The sequence below is a fragment of the Epinephelus lanceolatus genome, chromosome 17 (genome assembly GCF_041903045.1).
Source record: "Epinephelus lanceolatus isolate andai-2023 chromosome 17, ASM4190304v1, whole genome shotgun sequence".
Classification (NCBI taxonomy): domain Eukaryota; kingdom Metazoa; phylum Chordata; class Actinopteri; order Perciformes; family Serranidae; genus Epinephelus; species Epinephelus lanceolatus.
Genome location: NC_135750.1, coordinates 7,472,571 through 7,487,385, shown reverse-complemented (window position 1 = coordinate 7,487,385; position 14,815 = coordinate 7,472,571). Strand labels below are relative to the sequence as shown.

Genomic DNA, 14,815 nt, shown 5'->3' with positions numbered 1-14,815 from the left:
ACTAACAGCAGAGGGCTGCAGCATCATTGATTCATCTGTAAGTTATTTTTCTAACTGATTATTGAATTGTTTAGTCAATTAAATTTCAAAAAAGTAAACTACCATCACTTGAGCTCGAGTTTAGCTCTGCAGAACATTAAGATGTTCAGAGAAAAGCAACACACCACATTTAGGAAGCGTGCACGAGTGAATACTTGACATTTTCTCCTTATAAATAAATTCATTAATCAGTTATCAAACTTGTTGTGATATGTAGTTATGGACTGATCAGTTATTTGACAAACTGTGCCAGTACTGCAAGTGAAATGGGCTAGAAGCCCTCAGGTAATACAAGATATATTTCATTACAAGTAAAAGTCCTGCATTCAAAAATTCTATTTCAGTAGACGCACAAAAATATACTTAAAGCACTAAAAGTAAAAGGACTAATAATGCAGAATGGCCAATACATATTATTGGATTATAATAAGTGATATGATTAATTAAATAATGATTAATGTTGCAGCTTATAAAGGTGGAGCTAATTGTAAAGACTTTAGATACTGTGGTGTAGCGGACATAATACAGCATATTTTATTTGTTGATCATATTTTTAATGATCTGAAGTAGTAGATAAGATAAGATAAGATGAAACTTTATTCATCCTGAGAGGAAATGCTGTGCAGCATGTGCAGTACAAAGTGGGAGAAGTGCAAATACGAAAAGTGTAAGACAACAATAAGGTGCAAATCCAAAATTAATACAAGCAAACATCCACATACATTTACTTAAAGTGCAGTGGAGAAGAAGCAGTATAATTACTTTAAAATTCTACTTAAGTGCAGTTCTTGTAGGCATGTTTGTGTAGCTGTGCAAGTGTTGCACCTGTTTTGTGTCTTTGATTAACACCTAATATTTGTTGCCAGCAGCGCACAGTCAAACCAAAAGCTGTTATTATTCCAACAATGCAATGTTAAGCATTAACCATTTTTCCTCCTGTCAAGGTGGTGCACCTGCTCACATCAGCTCCGCCTCCCCCTCACCACCACCACCACCACCCCCCCTGCTCCGCTTTGACTACAGTACCCATGCGGCACCGCGCCACTCTCCACTCTCTCGCTCTCCGCTGCGCCAGTCCGCCTCACTGACTCGCAGAACCAGTTGGTTTGGCCCAGCTCCTTCTTCTTCTCCCCCTGCCTTCCTCCTCACTGTGTGTGCTGCTGTTGTTGTTGCCTGGTGTCAACCTACGCCAACGAGAGAAGAAGACATATCCCTCCCTCTCCTCTGTCAGAGGGCCGCTTCCAATTTGCCTTCACTTCTCTCCTCGCCGGCACCATTGGCTTCCGCGCCGTGCCAGTCAACTCGCCTCCTTTCCCAGCCCGAGTTGAGCAGCAACAGCTCGGAAACATCTGGCCGCCGCAGAGTGCTAGACTCCCCGTCCCTCCGCCTGCTCGCCCCTCGGCAGCCTGTTATGGAAATTAGTCCAAAGTCAATCTAGTTTTGTCTCCGGAGGAAAGAAGAGGAGGATTTGACGGAGGAAGACGTTGGACCGTGTTGTCTGTAAGTGCTGCCTCTTAACACCGGAGTCCGATTAAAGGAAGCTCAGGAGGGAGAGAGGGTGGGTTACGGAGGGGAAAAAGTAGCTAAACCTTCCTTAGCATTACTGTGTTGTCTCCGCACACTAATAGTTACCATGTTAGCTCTCCCTCCTCGCTGTTTTAGCAGCTGTTGTCATAGCACCGGGGCCTTCAACACAACTGTAAATAGCTCAATATTGTAGCCTCTTCGCGTTACTTTTGTTAGCCACGGTCGGGCTATAGCTAGCTGCGTGGGTCAGTGTGTCTCCGTGGGTCTTTTTCTCGTGTTTGTTGTGTCTTCTCCTGAGAAATTAATGCTTGTCTTCTCTCTCCTGTTGTTAAATTGTTCGGTAACAGTCTCACAGAGCCGCTTTAACATTATCACTGTGACTTTTTTAAGCTAACACGACCGTTGACAAACACCAACGGTCGGAATTTAAAGGGAGCTTTTAAGTGAAGTTAACGGCTGTGTCATCTATAACAAACTTATTAATCACATCGATAACTCCCGTGTATGTGTGTGTGTGTGTTGAACATGGCGCTGTCACCGTGTTTAAACGCGTCAAAGTGAAGCACAAATTGTTTTATTTTATTTATTTTCGGTGCACACGACTTCCTAATAATTAAAGATGCCAGCAGAAACTCCAGCGGTGAAGTTAATTAAAGTTTAACTCGGATAATTTAACGCGTCAGGCTGTGAAAGCTCAGCCGAATTTTTGCAAAAGCTTATTAAATATTGCAGAAGTAAATTTCTTCACCGATTAAACCCGTTTTATAAGTATTTGCTGCAAAACTGTCATTTTATCGCAAAACTTTAAGGAAAAGTTGCACGTGTTGCTTGTTACTACAAATTAAAAACCAAAAACACATTTAATTTAGCTCCACATTTATAAGCGCACTGTTTGTCCTTTTAAATCTTGCAGTATTTAATATAAATGCACGAAACTAGACTTTTAAACTTCATTTTAAAAAAGGTTGACTGTGAAATTCGTGCACAAATTGAAATAGAAAATGCATGTATATTTGTGTGAGTGCATGTATTAAATGGCTGGGAATTCACACGCTCCCATCGTGCACACTTTCACTAAAACGAAAGCGAAATAAAGCTGTTGTAATAAGTTTCTCCCCGGCTTATTAAAGGCATGTATGCACTCATTAGGGTTCTTTCTTTGTGACTTGCTCTCATTGTTTCCTCATTTCAATTTTTGTTCTTCTCAGTTGTCCGGATTGTCCGAGTAAAAAGGGGGGGCTGGCAAAGTGGGGGATGGACAGATAGATGGATGAATGAATGAGTGAATGAATGAATACAAGACGAGGCAGCGGCGCTGAACCGTAAAGAAGTGGAAAACAATATCAGCTGCGTGCGTCTGTCAGTTGCAAATGTGCTGTGTTGGCCTTTGTTTATGAGTGTTGGAAGGAGACAGAGACATGCAGAGGGAGACAGAGGAGGATTTAGAAATTAGAGGAAAAAGTTTTAACCCTGAACCTCTGTGTTTATTCTGTGAACTTTCCCCTTTTTCTTAATAGTTTTGGTTGCAGTTGTGAGCAGGATTTGATGTGCAAACTCCTCTCCAAAAACCAAATCAGCATCCCACTGCATTTAGTAGACCGGTGTTTTTTTCCCAGAGAGAAAAAGGGGGAGAAAGAGAGACAAAGTTGCGTGGTGTTGGTGTTGGTAGAATGAAAGAGGAGTCTGGTGGCAGGAGTGTAGAGGAGGCAGCATATGGCTGTAGAAAGAGCACAGCTGGAGGTAGCATCTCCATCTGAGGATGATGTCAGAGCAGCTGACAGGCTGCCATCCACCCCACCTCCTCCTCCTCCATCCCTCCACCGCCTCCACCCCTCCCCAGTCCTTTATTGTGAGTCTCAGCGGCAGCCTGGGAGAGTTAGTGCTGTGTGTATGTGTGTGTGTGTGTATGTGTGTGTGTGTTTGTGGCTGCCGATCAGCGCCAGTTAGGAGGAGGAGGAGGAGGAGGAGGAGGGAGGTGGTATCTCGTTCCCCCTCCAACATCTCCTCCACTTTGCATCTGTCCCTCGCAGTTTGAACAGCGTGTTTTTTTTTGCCTGCCTCCCTCTTCTTCTTCTCTCCTCTTCTACCCACTCATTGATTCAGAGAGAGCGAGCGACGAAGAGAAAGAGCAAGAAAGAAAGAGGGAGAGAGAGAGATACACACACACAGCCATTCCCAGCCAGAGAGCCCAGCTATTCTGCTACAGTGGAGTTAATCAAGTTGATGCATACTGCTGCAGGTATCGTTTTGTGTGTGCATGTGTGTGTGTGTGTGTGTGTGTGTGTGTGTGTGTTATAGGCACAGTGAATAACAGAGTCTGGGGTAGTGGAGTAGTTATTCTGTTTTGTTGTGGGGGATCTCCGGTGTGTCAAACCAGTGTGAGCGCTGTGTGTGAAGCTACTGGTGAGTAGTAAACTCGTGTTGGTGCTGCCTGTCTGAGGTGTAATTGCAGTCCGGGAAACTCTCTGCTGTGTTTTTAGTTTGTAGTCTGGAGAGAGCTGCGTTTAAAACTCAGCTGGCGTTTTGCATTTTTTCCATTTGTGTTGACAGGCGTTTTGTTCAGACGCTCATTAATTGACAGCAAAGTTACGAGGGGAGAAAACATTTTGAATCAAGCTTGTTTTCCCCCAGTTCATTTAATATAATACAAGTGAAATCATAATTAGAAGTAGTGCTCTTTTTTTTAACCATTTTAATAATAAAGACAGAAATTTTAATTGGTTAAATTTGAGCAAAGAAAACAAACTCATTTTTCAGTTAATAAAAGAATAAAAAAACATCAGACTTTAAGCTAAATAAAAAAAGAGCTGCTATTTAATCCTAATCATCTAATCTGTTTTTTCCTTTCAGTTAAATCTAACTCGCTGTAAAAATTACTTGAAAGCATGTGCGGTCTTTTTTTCCCCTCCTGTCGGCTGGAGTGGAGGAGACTAATTTAGAAGTTGCAGATTTGAGCTGCCTGAATTGGCTAGACAGCTGTAATCGCACTCCCTCCTAGTCTTAATCTCTTTATCTGGCTAGCAGCTGCCATATGGCCCCCGTCAGCTGGATCAGATGTGGGTAAGCCTCCCTCCCCGGCCGTCCCAGCCTCTCTCTCACCCTCTCCCTCCCTGCCCCTCTGTGTGTGTCTCTCTCAGACCCCTGCCTGAGCTCACTGGCCGGGGCCGGGCAGGCCGGGTGACGGGCTGCTGCCCTCCTGAGCCTCCACTGACGGCTCCCTCCCCACCGCCACCACCGCCGTCTTTATTTTTAGCCATCTTTAAGGATTAGGATTGATGCTGTGACGAGCAGGGCACTTACAGTGATTGTATTGTAAATCTTCTCTTCTGGGTGGTGGTGGGCGGAGGGTGTTGGGGGGTTGAGGAAGAGGGCAGTTTCTACTATGGGGCGGATGTGCGGGGTTTTTCTTGTAAGATTCAGATGGGAAGGAGTGTGTGAGTGACGGATGGTGTGTGTGTGTGTGTGGAGGGAGGAGGTGGCAGAGGGGTTTGGCTGGACAGAGGGGAGGATGGGGGTGGAGGTGGGAGGTGGTACACCCTTGTCCCCGTAAGCCCCCTCATTAAAAGCAGTCTGAACGAGCCGGAGGGCGAGCACACACACACATACACACGACACACACACACACAGTTTCACACACACACAGTGACATTCTTGGTTTAGCTTCATTCAAATGAGGTGATTTAACTGCTTTGGTTAACACAGTGCAGAGCGGGACCAATGTATTTTCTCAGGCGGGACAAATCGACTTGGTTAACAGGTGGGACTTAATGATTTTACAGATTTCAGCCTCGTTATCGCCTCCTGTCATCCATGATTTAGGCGTTCATTTATTTTAAAATCGACTCTATTTTTTTAAAGGACACCTGAAGAGCGTCGATGCAAGTTTTTCACCCCCCCCCCCCCCCCTTGTCTAATCTTACACCTAAAGCCGGTGCTCGCAGGTTAAACGAGGGACAAGCTGTTTTGTTTTCAACAGTGCTATTTCAATTGGCCAGTTCTCCTGCTCGACTTAGCCTGTGGAGGTGGTTGGTAGGTAGGCTGGTACTAAGTGTGTGTGTGTGTGTGTGTGTGTGTGTGTGTGTTGTGTGTACGTGAGGACAGTGTGTGCAGCTGAAAGCCGGTTACCTAAAAGGGCTGTGCCAGGCCAGGCCAAAGTGGGTTAATAAAAATAACCAGCGTAGGAGCAGCGACAATCCAGGAGTGCAGGCAGAGGAGTTAGAGAGATACAGAGAGAGAACGGAGAGACAGAGTAGAAGAATCTGTCGCTGCTGCTTTACCTGAGATTAAGTCTTTCTGTGGGTAAAAAGCTGAATTAGTGATTGTTCTGTAATTACTGTTATTCTGTTTAATTGTAATTATCATGTGTTTCTTCTTTTCCTTTTGAATTTATTTTAGAGACAGTGAATAATTAGGAAACACCACTATCTGGCATCGTTGTACAAATGAATGTCTGCATGACTTTATAGCTACCTGCGTCGTGCTTTTGAATTTGAGCAGAAATATTTCTGTTGTGATTGTGAGGAAAAAATCACGGCAGTGCAGAGGTTATTACCTCGTAAAATATACACATATTTTAAATATTTGTGGTATCTTTGCTGCATTTATTGTTGTCTTTTAATTTACTTTTTATGTGTTTAATAGTGTCTTCCTGTTTTTTCTGACCTATCTCATCCTGACGTGTTTCTATCCGCTCGCTCGTCCTCTTCTCTGTAGTTTGTTTTCAGCATCACGCACCATATGTGTTTTTGGCATTTGTCTCCTCTTTCTTGCGTCTCTCTGTTTTGTTTTGTTTTTTTTTTACATTTTTTAATTGGCCTCGTTTAACATAATTCTGTTTGGAGAAATAGCGTAGTTGACACAAAAACCTTAGTGGTGATAAGAGGAGTGTCATGATCTCTACATTTATCTTGAATGTTATGTTATCACATATTTCATTTTAAAAATTAGATGAAGTGTACTTCTTTTTAAAATCTCATTGTTTCTGTCATCTTTGAATTTAAATTGTCTTTTGTAGGTTTTGCTTTTCATCTACATTTCTTAGCTCCTTTGTTTCTTGTGTATTTACCTTCACTGAATAAATATTGAACACTGAAAATTAACACATTTTTTATTTAAACACTTGATTGAAATCTTTAAAAAAAAAACACATTAGGTGTAAAATCTCAGCTCTTCATCAGATGTATCTAACTTTGACTCTGCCTCTGTGTCTCTGTGTGGCTGCAGGTTATGAGGACGGCAAGATGGAGTTCCCAGACCACAGCAGACATTTACTCCAGTGTCTGAGCGAGCAGCGGCACCAGGGCTTCCTGTGTGACTCCACGGTGCTGGTGGGCGATGCCCAGTTCCGGGCCCACCGTGCTGTGTTGGCCTCCTGCAGCATGTACTTTCACCTCTTCTACAAGGACCAGCTGGACAAGCGAGACGTAGTGCACCTCAACAGCGACATTGTCACAGCCCCGGCCTTTTCCCTGCTCCTGGAGTTCATGTATGAGGGCAAGCTGCAGTTCCAGGACCTTCCCGTAGAGGATGTGTTGGCAGCGGCCAGCTACTTGCACATGTATGACATTGTCAAGGTGTGTAAGAAACGTTTGAAGCAGAAGGCCACGGCGGAGGCAGACAGCACGCGCAGGGAAGAGGATGGTGGCTCCAGCTGCTCCGATAAGGCCGACAGTCTATCAGATGGTTCTACGGGCCGGCCTGCTACTGCCGACCTGCTGCACAGTGATGAAGAGGAGGAGGGGAAGGCCGAGGGAGGACCGCTGTGGCTGAGGTTGCCGTCTGCAGACAGACCAGGGACACCAGCCATGGCTACAACCAGCCCGCACGGCGAGGCAGAGATGCAGAGTGGGGAGGCACTGGGGGAGGGAGGAAAGCTGCTCTCCCCGGCCGGCAGCCCCACCAGCTCCACTGGATCCCTCTCACAGAGGTCACACCGCTCCGTGAGCTCTCGTGGAGGGCACAGGGGCAGGAGGGTGTCGAATGATGCGGCTGACTGCGTCCTGGACCTGTCAGTCAAGCCGATTGCAGGTAGCAACCACAATAACCACCACCAGTCCTATTTCAGCGGGGCAGCCACACCAGACAGCCTCCAAAGCCCATTGGCTGTGCGGGTGAAGGTGGAGAGGGGTGTGGCTTCAGACGAGGAAGAGGAACTGGGAGGTGGGGACTATGACATGGAGCACAGTGGCATCACCAAGGCGACGGTTCCCAGCGCCAATGGGGGCCTGACCCACCACGGGGTCGGAGGGCCTCTGTCGGCCCAGCGGAGGCTCGGCCTGGAAGCACACCTGTCTGCTCTGCGAGAGGCCTCTCTGGCCTCGGAGCTGGAGCGGGAGGAGAAGCCTTCGGCCACAGCCGACGACGAGGACATTCTGGGGGGTGAAAATGAGCGCGCCCAGGCCGAGGCGGCAAGCATGGATAGTTCCCTGCTGCCCTACGTCTCCAACATGTTGTCAGCTCAACACACGCAGATCTTCATGTGCCCGCTGTGTAACAAGGTATTCCCCTCCCCGCACATCCTCCAACTTCACCTCAGCTCCCACTTCAGGGAGCAGGAGGGCATCCGCTCCAAGCCTGCCGGAGACGTCAACGTGCCCACCTGCACCATCTGCAGCAAGACCTTCTCCTGCATGTACACGCTGAAGCGCCATGAGCGGACACACTCCGGTGAGAAACCCTACACCTGCACCACCTGCGGCAAGAGCTTCCAATACTCACACAACCTCAGCCGCCACGCAGTGGTGCACACGCGTGAGAAGCCGCACGCTTGTAAATGGTGCGAGCGGCGCTTCACGCAGTCCGGGGACCTGTACCGACACATCCGCAAGTTCCATTGCGAACTGGTCAACTCGCTGTCAGTGAAGAGTGAACCGCTGGCACTGCCCAATGTCAGGGATTGGGCGATTGAGGACAGCTCCCAGGAACTGTGGAAGTAGAAACAGACTGCTGGGTTTGATAAAGGGAAAGAGAGCGGAGAGTGGAAGAAGGGCAGAGAGGCATGGGGAGGTGAAAGGGAGGTGGCAAAGTTTGATATTTGGGGTTCAAGTGAGTCATGTTCTTGTGTGTCGCAAAATCTCATTCAATTGCACTTTAATAGCACATGAAAATGTTACTACTGAGTTTTTTTTGTTGTTGCTGTTTGGGGTAATTTTGTTTTATTCTATTTTATTCTGAACTCTTATTTTTATTTGGCGTAAGTTCTGTTTGGTGGTTTTCATTGCGTCTGAGGACGTGGGTCCCAGTGAGAATGTCTCGCCTTCTTGAAGAGTTTTCACTCTGTTTGTGTTTCATCTCAGACACAACACTCCGACGCTGGCCAGCGTATCGGTCCCAGTTCCACAGACAGCAAACACCACTGCAGGAGTTCAGGTCGAACACACTGAAGTGAAAAAGCATTACAATACACTAAACGGGTACTGTGATCACCACCACACACACACACAGTTTGAAGAAGTGTGTGTGTGCGTGATACTGCACTACTCTGGCAAAAATTTCACCTGACGTGCGTGAGTGTGTGTGAGTGTGTTTTGTGTGTATTAATTTTATTTTCTACTGGCATGGAGGTGTCGTTGGCGAAGCGCTCCCCGCTTCTCTTGTTAAGCTCTTTGGTGTTGTGTGTTCAGGGTAAAGCTGACTGACTGACAGACAAACTGATGGCACTCATGCAATGCACAGCCTCCTTTTTTCACTTCCAATCAATTTGAAGTATTTTCTAAAAATGAAAAGACCTTTACAAATTATTATAATAATTATTATTATTGTTATTAATAGAATTTTTTTCTTAAATCTAGCTGGCAGTCTTTAAAACATCTCTTGTTGAAAAGGTATTTAATTTAAGGTTGTTGTATATTGTTCTGCTATAGTTTTAGAACTTAAATCCGTTACAATTTTTTTTTTAAATTAATGATTATTATTATTATTATTATTATTATTATTATTATTTTGTTACTTTTTTTGTAATGGGACCTGCTGTTGTTGCATGACGTCCAAACCTGTATATTTTAAAATAAAAATGTGAATTTGCTGTATTACTGTACACATTGTAATTGATCAAATATTTGACAACAGGCTTTCCTTTTTCTTTTCTTTGTGAATACTACTCCAGGGTGCGGTCTGTTGAAAAACTGAATATTATTCTCACCACTATGGAAAAAAATGCATGAAAATTTGATTTTGTCTTAAACCTTTAAGTTGTGGTTTTTTCATCGGGCGGGGGTGGGGGTGGGGGGGTCGAACACTTTTGACAGTGAAAGTTGGATTTTTTTTTTTTTTTTTTTTTAACTCGTCGTAGGTCTGTCGCTGGGCTCCTAGAAGAATGTTACCGAATGTGTTTCCGTCGGATGTTGAAGCGATATGATGAAGCATTTTAAGCCTGTGTGTATATGCACTGATCTCTCTGCTGCGTGTGTGTGTTTGTGCGTGTGTTTATGAGCGTGTGGCTTGGTTATTACCAGTCAATTTAACCTACTGAAGATCTACGTCCACCCAGCACTTCCTCCTCCTGCTCCTCCTCAGGCGTTAAATTTCCTCCACTGCTGTATGTTTGTTTTCCATCTCTCGTGTCTCCGTCCTCTCCAGCTCTAGACGTGGTGAAGCCATTTCTTAATTATTTCTGCTCATTGGGCACTTACTTCAGGTCTGTTGATTGCAGTTATGTGGCTCTGACTCGGCTAATGCGCAAAGAATAACGGGGAGAGGAGAAAAAAAAGAAGGAGAGAGGCTGAAACTGAGTTGTCCTGCTGAAAGTTGAAGGGTCAGATATCTTCTGTCACGAGCTGTGCTGAGCTGAGCGGGTTCAGTTCAGTAACCCTCCCATCTCAGTGCATTTTACGTTAGACGCAGCAGCGTGAATGTGATATCTGTGTGTGTGTGTGTGTGTGTGTGTGTGTGTGTGTGTGTGTTTTCCTCTTCAAACATAATCCTACTTTGAGATCGATGGGAGAGAATTGGCATGCCTGAATGCACCTTTTTAAGCTAAAAGACATGAAATCAGATTTTTTGCTGAAAAGATGCCTTTATTAAAAAACAGAAAACCATTTTTCACGCTATGGAAGTATTTGATACTGTAGAGCGTCGGGAAAGAGTTGTTAAAATCGTGTATGAATTCATGGAATTTATTGAATTTATCAGAAAATGATGTCTTATTATATTTTGATTATGGGATTGGAAAACTCATTTTTTTGTATGTGAATGTTCATTTGGGGGCGACATCAGTTTGTTTTTATTTTTTTAAACCTCTGTATCTCTGATTTTGTTTGTTAGAATTTCAAAATAATGGTCAAGCGTTTATACAATCCAGAAACATTTGACATAGAGATACTGAACGCTCTCACTCAGATCTGTGTATGTGCACGCCCCCATTGATGTGCATGTGGTGGGTGGGGTGGTTGTATGTGTTGCCCTGTCATCTGGTGGCACCCACAGGCTTTGCCAATGCAACAGTGTGGGTGACATTGCGGCAGTTTGCACCGCATTGTCTCATTTTTCTTTTTTTCCCCCCTCTCGGAACATTTATTTCTTCACTGGCAGCATCTCCGCATATGGGCTCAGTCCATCCTGCTGTTGTTTTCATCATTACTGCTGTTTTTTTGTTCTGTTCCTCTGGTTGTACTTGACCGCCTTAAACTGCTGTAGTCCGGGCTGTTTTGTTTTATTTTTAAAGTGTGAGGTGGAGTCGTGGGAGCGATGTTAACCGCTCAAGACGCTGTGAAGTTAACCACCCTGACGAAACATCTCCATCTTTTGCTGTGCTTACTTGAAAACAAATGGGGGAGTTTTTTTGTTTGTTTGTTTTTTTAAGCAAGGTATAAAAATAAAAATGTTGAAATGTCATAGACAGTTTATGGAAAGGCAGACGGGGGGGTGGGGGGCGTGAAGTGACTGAGTCTGTTTTGAGGACAATCACTGTCTGGAAAAAAAAACAAGCAGATTTTCAGATATATTTGCTCCCTCTTGAGATTAAAAATTTTCTTTGCTTTTCTTTTTATGTTCCTTTTTCAGATTTAGTCATTTTTAGCTTTGACAATCATAGTTGGGTTGATTTTTTTTCTTCTCAAGGGGAGTAAATTCTAATTGTGTTTAGTTTTGTAATTTTTTGGTGTGCTGTTGTTGACATTTTTAAATTGTGTGCAAACTGCAATAAATTATAAGAATCTTGAAATTCAACCTTCGTGTGACGCTCTGTTTTTCATTTTCCTCGGACGAAATAAAAGCATACACGGCTTGTTTTTACATTTTTACCAACAATGAATCTTTTGTTTCTGCTCATGTTAATGCTGAGTTTCACCGCAGCTTCTTTACCGCTATTAAAATCATAAATGCACCAGTATATTTAAATTTAACATCTTTTTAGGGACATTTTTGTGGAAACTTTGGCTGTATTTGCAGCTCACATGCACAGAGTTACAGGTTGCAGAAGGGCCAGTGCAGGAGGTTTTCACGTCCTGTTCCTCAGTGACTTGCGATGTGGGTGGAAGTTGTGTACGTGCATGTGTGTGCGCATGTTTATGTGTGTATGCATGATGATGTACGTGTGTTTGTGCTCACTGTGTGCTTTCGCGTGCCTGCACAACTCCTGATATATCCGCTGCTGCACTGGCTGAGGTGTAGGCTTTTGAGGAGGAAATGTGTAGCAACTTGTTGAAAACCAAGCCCCTGCAACACACACACACACAGACACACACACACATTTTCCAAAGCTCCTCAAGTTAAGTTTTCCACCAAAGAAATCAGCTTTAGCTAATGTACTGCTGTTGAGTAAACCTGCTTCTTGCAGATGCTTTCAAAGTCCCTGCACTCAGAGGCCAAGGAGCAGCGTTCATTAGGCCCCAGATGGTCTCCTCAGTAAGCCCCCGATGCACACTCACGCGATAAGCTCACGCCTAATCTTTATGACATTGTCTGATGAATGCCTAATATTTGTTTAAGAAACTTAGAAGTGTTAAAAAAAAGAGATTTCACTTTGGTGTTGGGCAGAGTTCAATCCTTTTTTAACCTTTTCACTGGATACGTTGAGATTTACGTCACATTTAAAGACGGGAAATTGTTTGAAATATATTTAGTTTTACATTTTTGGGAGCTGTCTCCTTTAGAAATTTAAATAACGCCGAGAAGTCTGTTTTTTGAGGAACATGCTCGCAGCAATCGTGATTTCAGGCAGACAGTGGACATTATGATAACCGCTGTGGAAAATACAGCATCCCCTATCCTTTGGTGATGTGCTGCGTGGTGATCATTAATTGCAATCTGCAGTGTTGTAAGTGAACATCTGCTTATAGACAACTGCTCCGTCTCTCTCCCTGCGAGGAGGCCGTGTGAGGTTTGCCGTGAATGTAGGTCATTAATTTGTTTCTGTCCTTTGTTTACTTAAGGAAGGGGGACAAAGGGGCAGCTGCAGAACCATTTGGCTGTGCCCAAGGCAGGCCAGCTCAACATGTTGGGAGGCTGAGACCAGCTTGGGCTCCTGTCTGGGGGCCCGGGCCCCTGCACTCTGCTGCTTCGCGTGAGGGAGCGGCCTCTGCCAAGCTGCCAGGGAGGGCTCCCGTACCAGGAGAGGGAGGAAGAGAGGGGGGGAGGAGATAAAGAGAAGAGTGTCATGTGGACCCGAAGCGTCCTGATGTTTGGCTGTTGTGCCACATTTTCAAACCAGCTTCCAGCTCGTGTCTCTAAACTGACATCTGCAGGTTTGGCTGAGGGAAAAGAATCTCCATAACTTTGTTGCAACTTCCAAAATCAGCTCAAGACAGCTGTTTCCATCTAAAGGCTCATTTTTTAAAAGAATACAGCACATGTGTCGATGTAGCTTCTTGTGGCAGCGTCTCTGTGTACGACGTGTGAGAAATAAGTCAAGGATTGCTCTCTTTATGTTGCACACTACATTTGTCTTTTTTTCCAGTATGGATTTTCTTGTGCACATAAAAAAAAAATAAGCTGGTCAAATGTACAGTAAGAACAAAGCTCGGTCACAAAGACGACAACAAACAGGATTTCAGCTTTTAGCCTTGACAAGACGACCGCGCCACAAAGCAAACGCTAAGAGCATTCATTCAAAGCTGGTACGGCACCGGCGGGGGAGAAAAGCCTTCTGTATCCTTTTCATGTGTGAGACTTGTTGATTCTCCGTGAAAAAAGGAAACACTCCCAGGCCAGGTCTAGCCACGGAAGAATTGACGGAGAGAGAAAGAGGAAAGCGGGGACAAACGTACGTGTGTGTGTGTGTGTGAGTGTGTGCAAGTGATCGAGGATTGTCTGCATATTTAAAAGAGCCCCTTTGTCAGGCACTCAGCACAGCAGGACAGAAGGCAAGCAACAAGCGGCCCGCCTGCAAGCAGACAATACAGTGGCACTACACTGGCTGTGGAGGGAGGGCTGGAGCAGGGGGGGAGGCGGAGGAGGTGGGAGGCAAAAGGGGGGATATTTTTTTGGGAAAATCGGGGGGCACAGTGTCCCAGCAAGCCATCCATCCGTCCAGCCATCCAGCCACCCACTGCACCCTCCTCCCCTTCTTCCCTGAAAACAAAAGGCGACGCAACTCGAACTTGAATATCTGTGTGTCGCTGTGAGAAGGGGGCCCCAAATACTACTTACCCATAACCCCCTGCTCCTCTTCAACCCCCTCCTCTACCCACACACACACATATATATCAGCGTACACCCATAAGAAAAACTCAGATAAGAGTGTCATTCAGTGATTCACACACTTGGAAGAGCGCACACATGCATGCACGAAGAACACCGGTTTATATAACCCACACACACACACACACACACACACACTCATACACAAACACAAAGGCCTCCAGCTGGTCTGTCTTTAGGGCTGGGCTACGATGGGATTAAACAGTACTTGTCCTTTGTGTGAGTCTTGTATGGAAGGAGAGCAGCCATGAACTCTCCACACAAGAGACAGAGCGACGTAGAGAAAGAGAGAACGGGACGCAGCGACATAAATCCGTCAACCTAAAGGATTCGTTTGAAGCAGATGTGATAAACAGACAAATTAATTGGATTTAAGGTTAAAGCAACAACAAAGCCCTCCGCAGACAGAAACCTCTTTTCATCCCATCCTCTCCCAGCTGTGTGTGTGTCTGCCAGATAAGGGGCATTACCAGGGCGTGTTCGGGGTGTTGCTGGAAACTGCTGGCACCGGGACACATGTGCACGACTCAGCACTTTATCATCGCCATGGTGACCTGACGGGGTCACGCAGGGAGAGGTCCTTTAGTGTCACCAACTCAGCTGTCTGCTGTGT

General features: G+C 45.1%; 1 protein-coding gene across 4 annotated transcripts; it reads left to right on the top strand.

Annotated features, from left to right (window-relative positions):
• Positions 1-1,091: 1,091 nt before the first annotated feature.
• On the top strand, positions 1,092-11,730 carry zbtb18 (zinc finger and BTB domain containing 18). 4 transcript variants are annotated; one of them, XM_033613600.2, is made up of 3 exons: positions 1,092-1,539; positions 3,670-3,805; positions 6,790-11,730. In XM_033613600.2, exons 2-3 carry the CDS (start codon positions 3,790-3,792, stop codon positions 8,499-8,501), a joined length of 1,728 nt encoding a protein of 575 aa, XP_033469491.1. In that variant the 5' UTR covers positions 1,092-1,539; positions 3,670-3,789; the 3' UTR covers positions 8,502-11,730. The 4 variants fall into 4 exon arrangements, with proteins under 4 accessions (XP_033469491.1, XP_033469492.1, XP_078017084.1 ...); XM_033613601.2 differs by lacking the exon at positions 3,670-3,805; XM_078160958.1 differs by lacking the exons at positions 1,092-1,539; positions 3,670-3,805 and adding an exon at positions 3,951-3,969.
• The last annotated feature ends 3,085 nt before the right edge of the window (positions 11,731-14,815 follow it).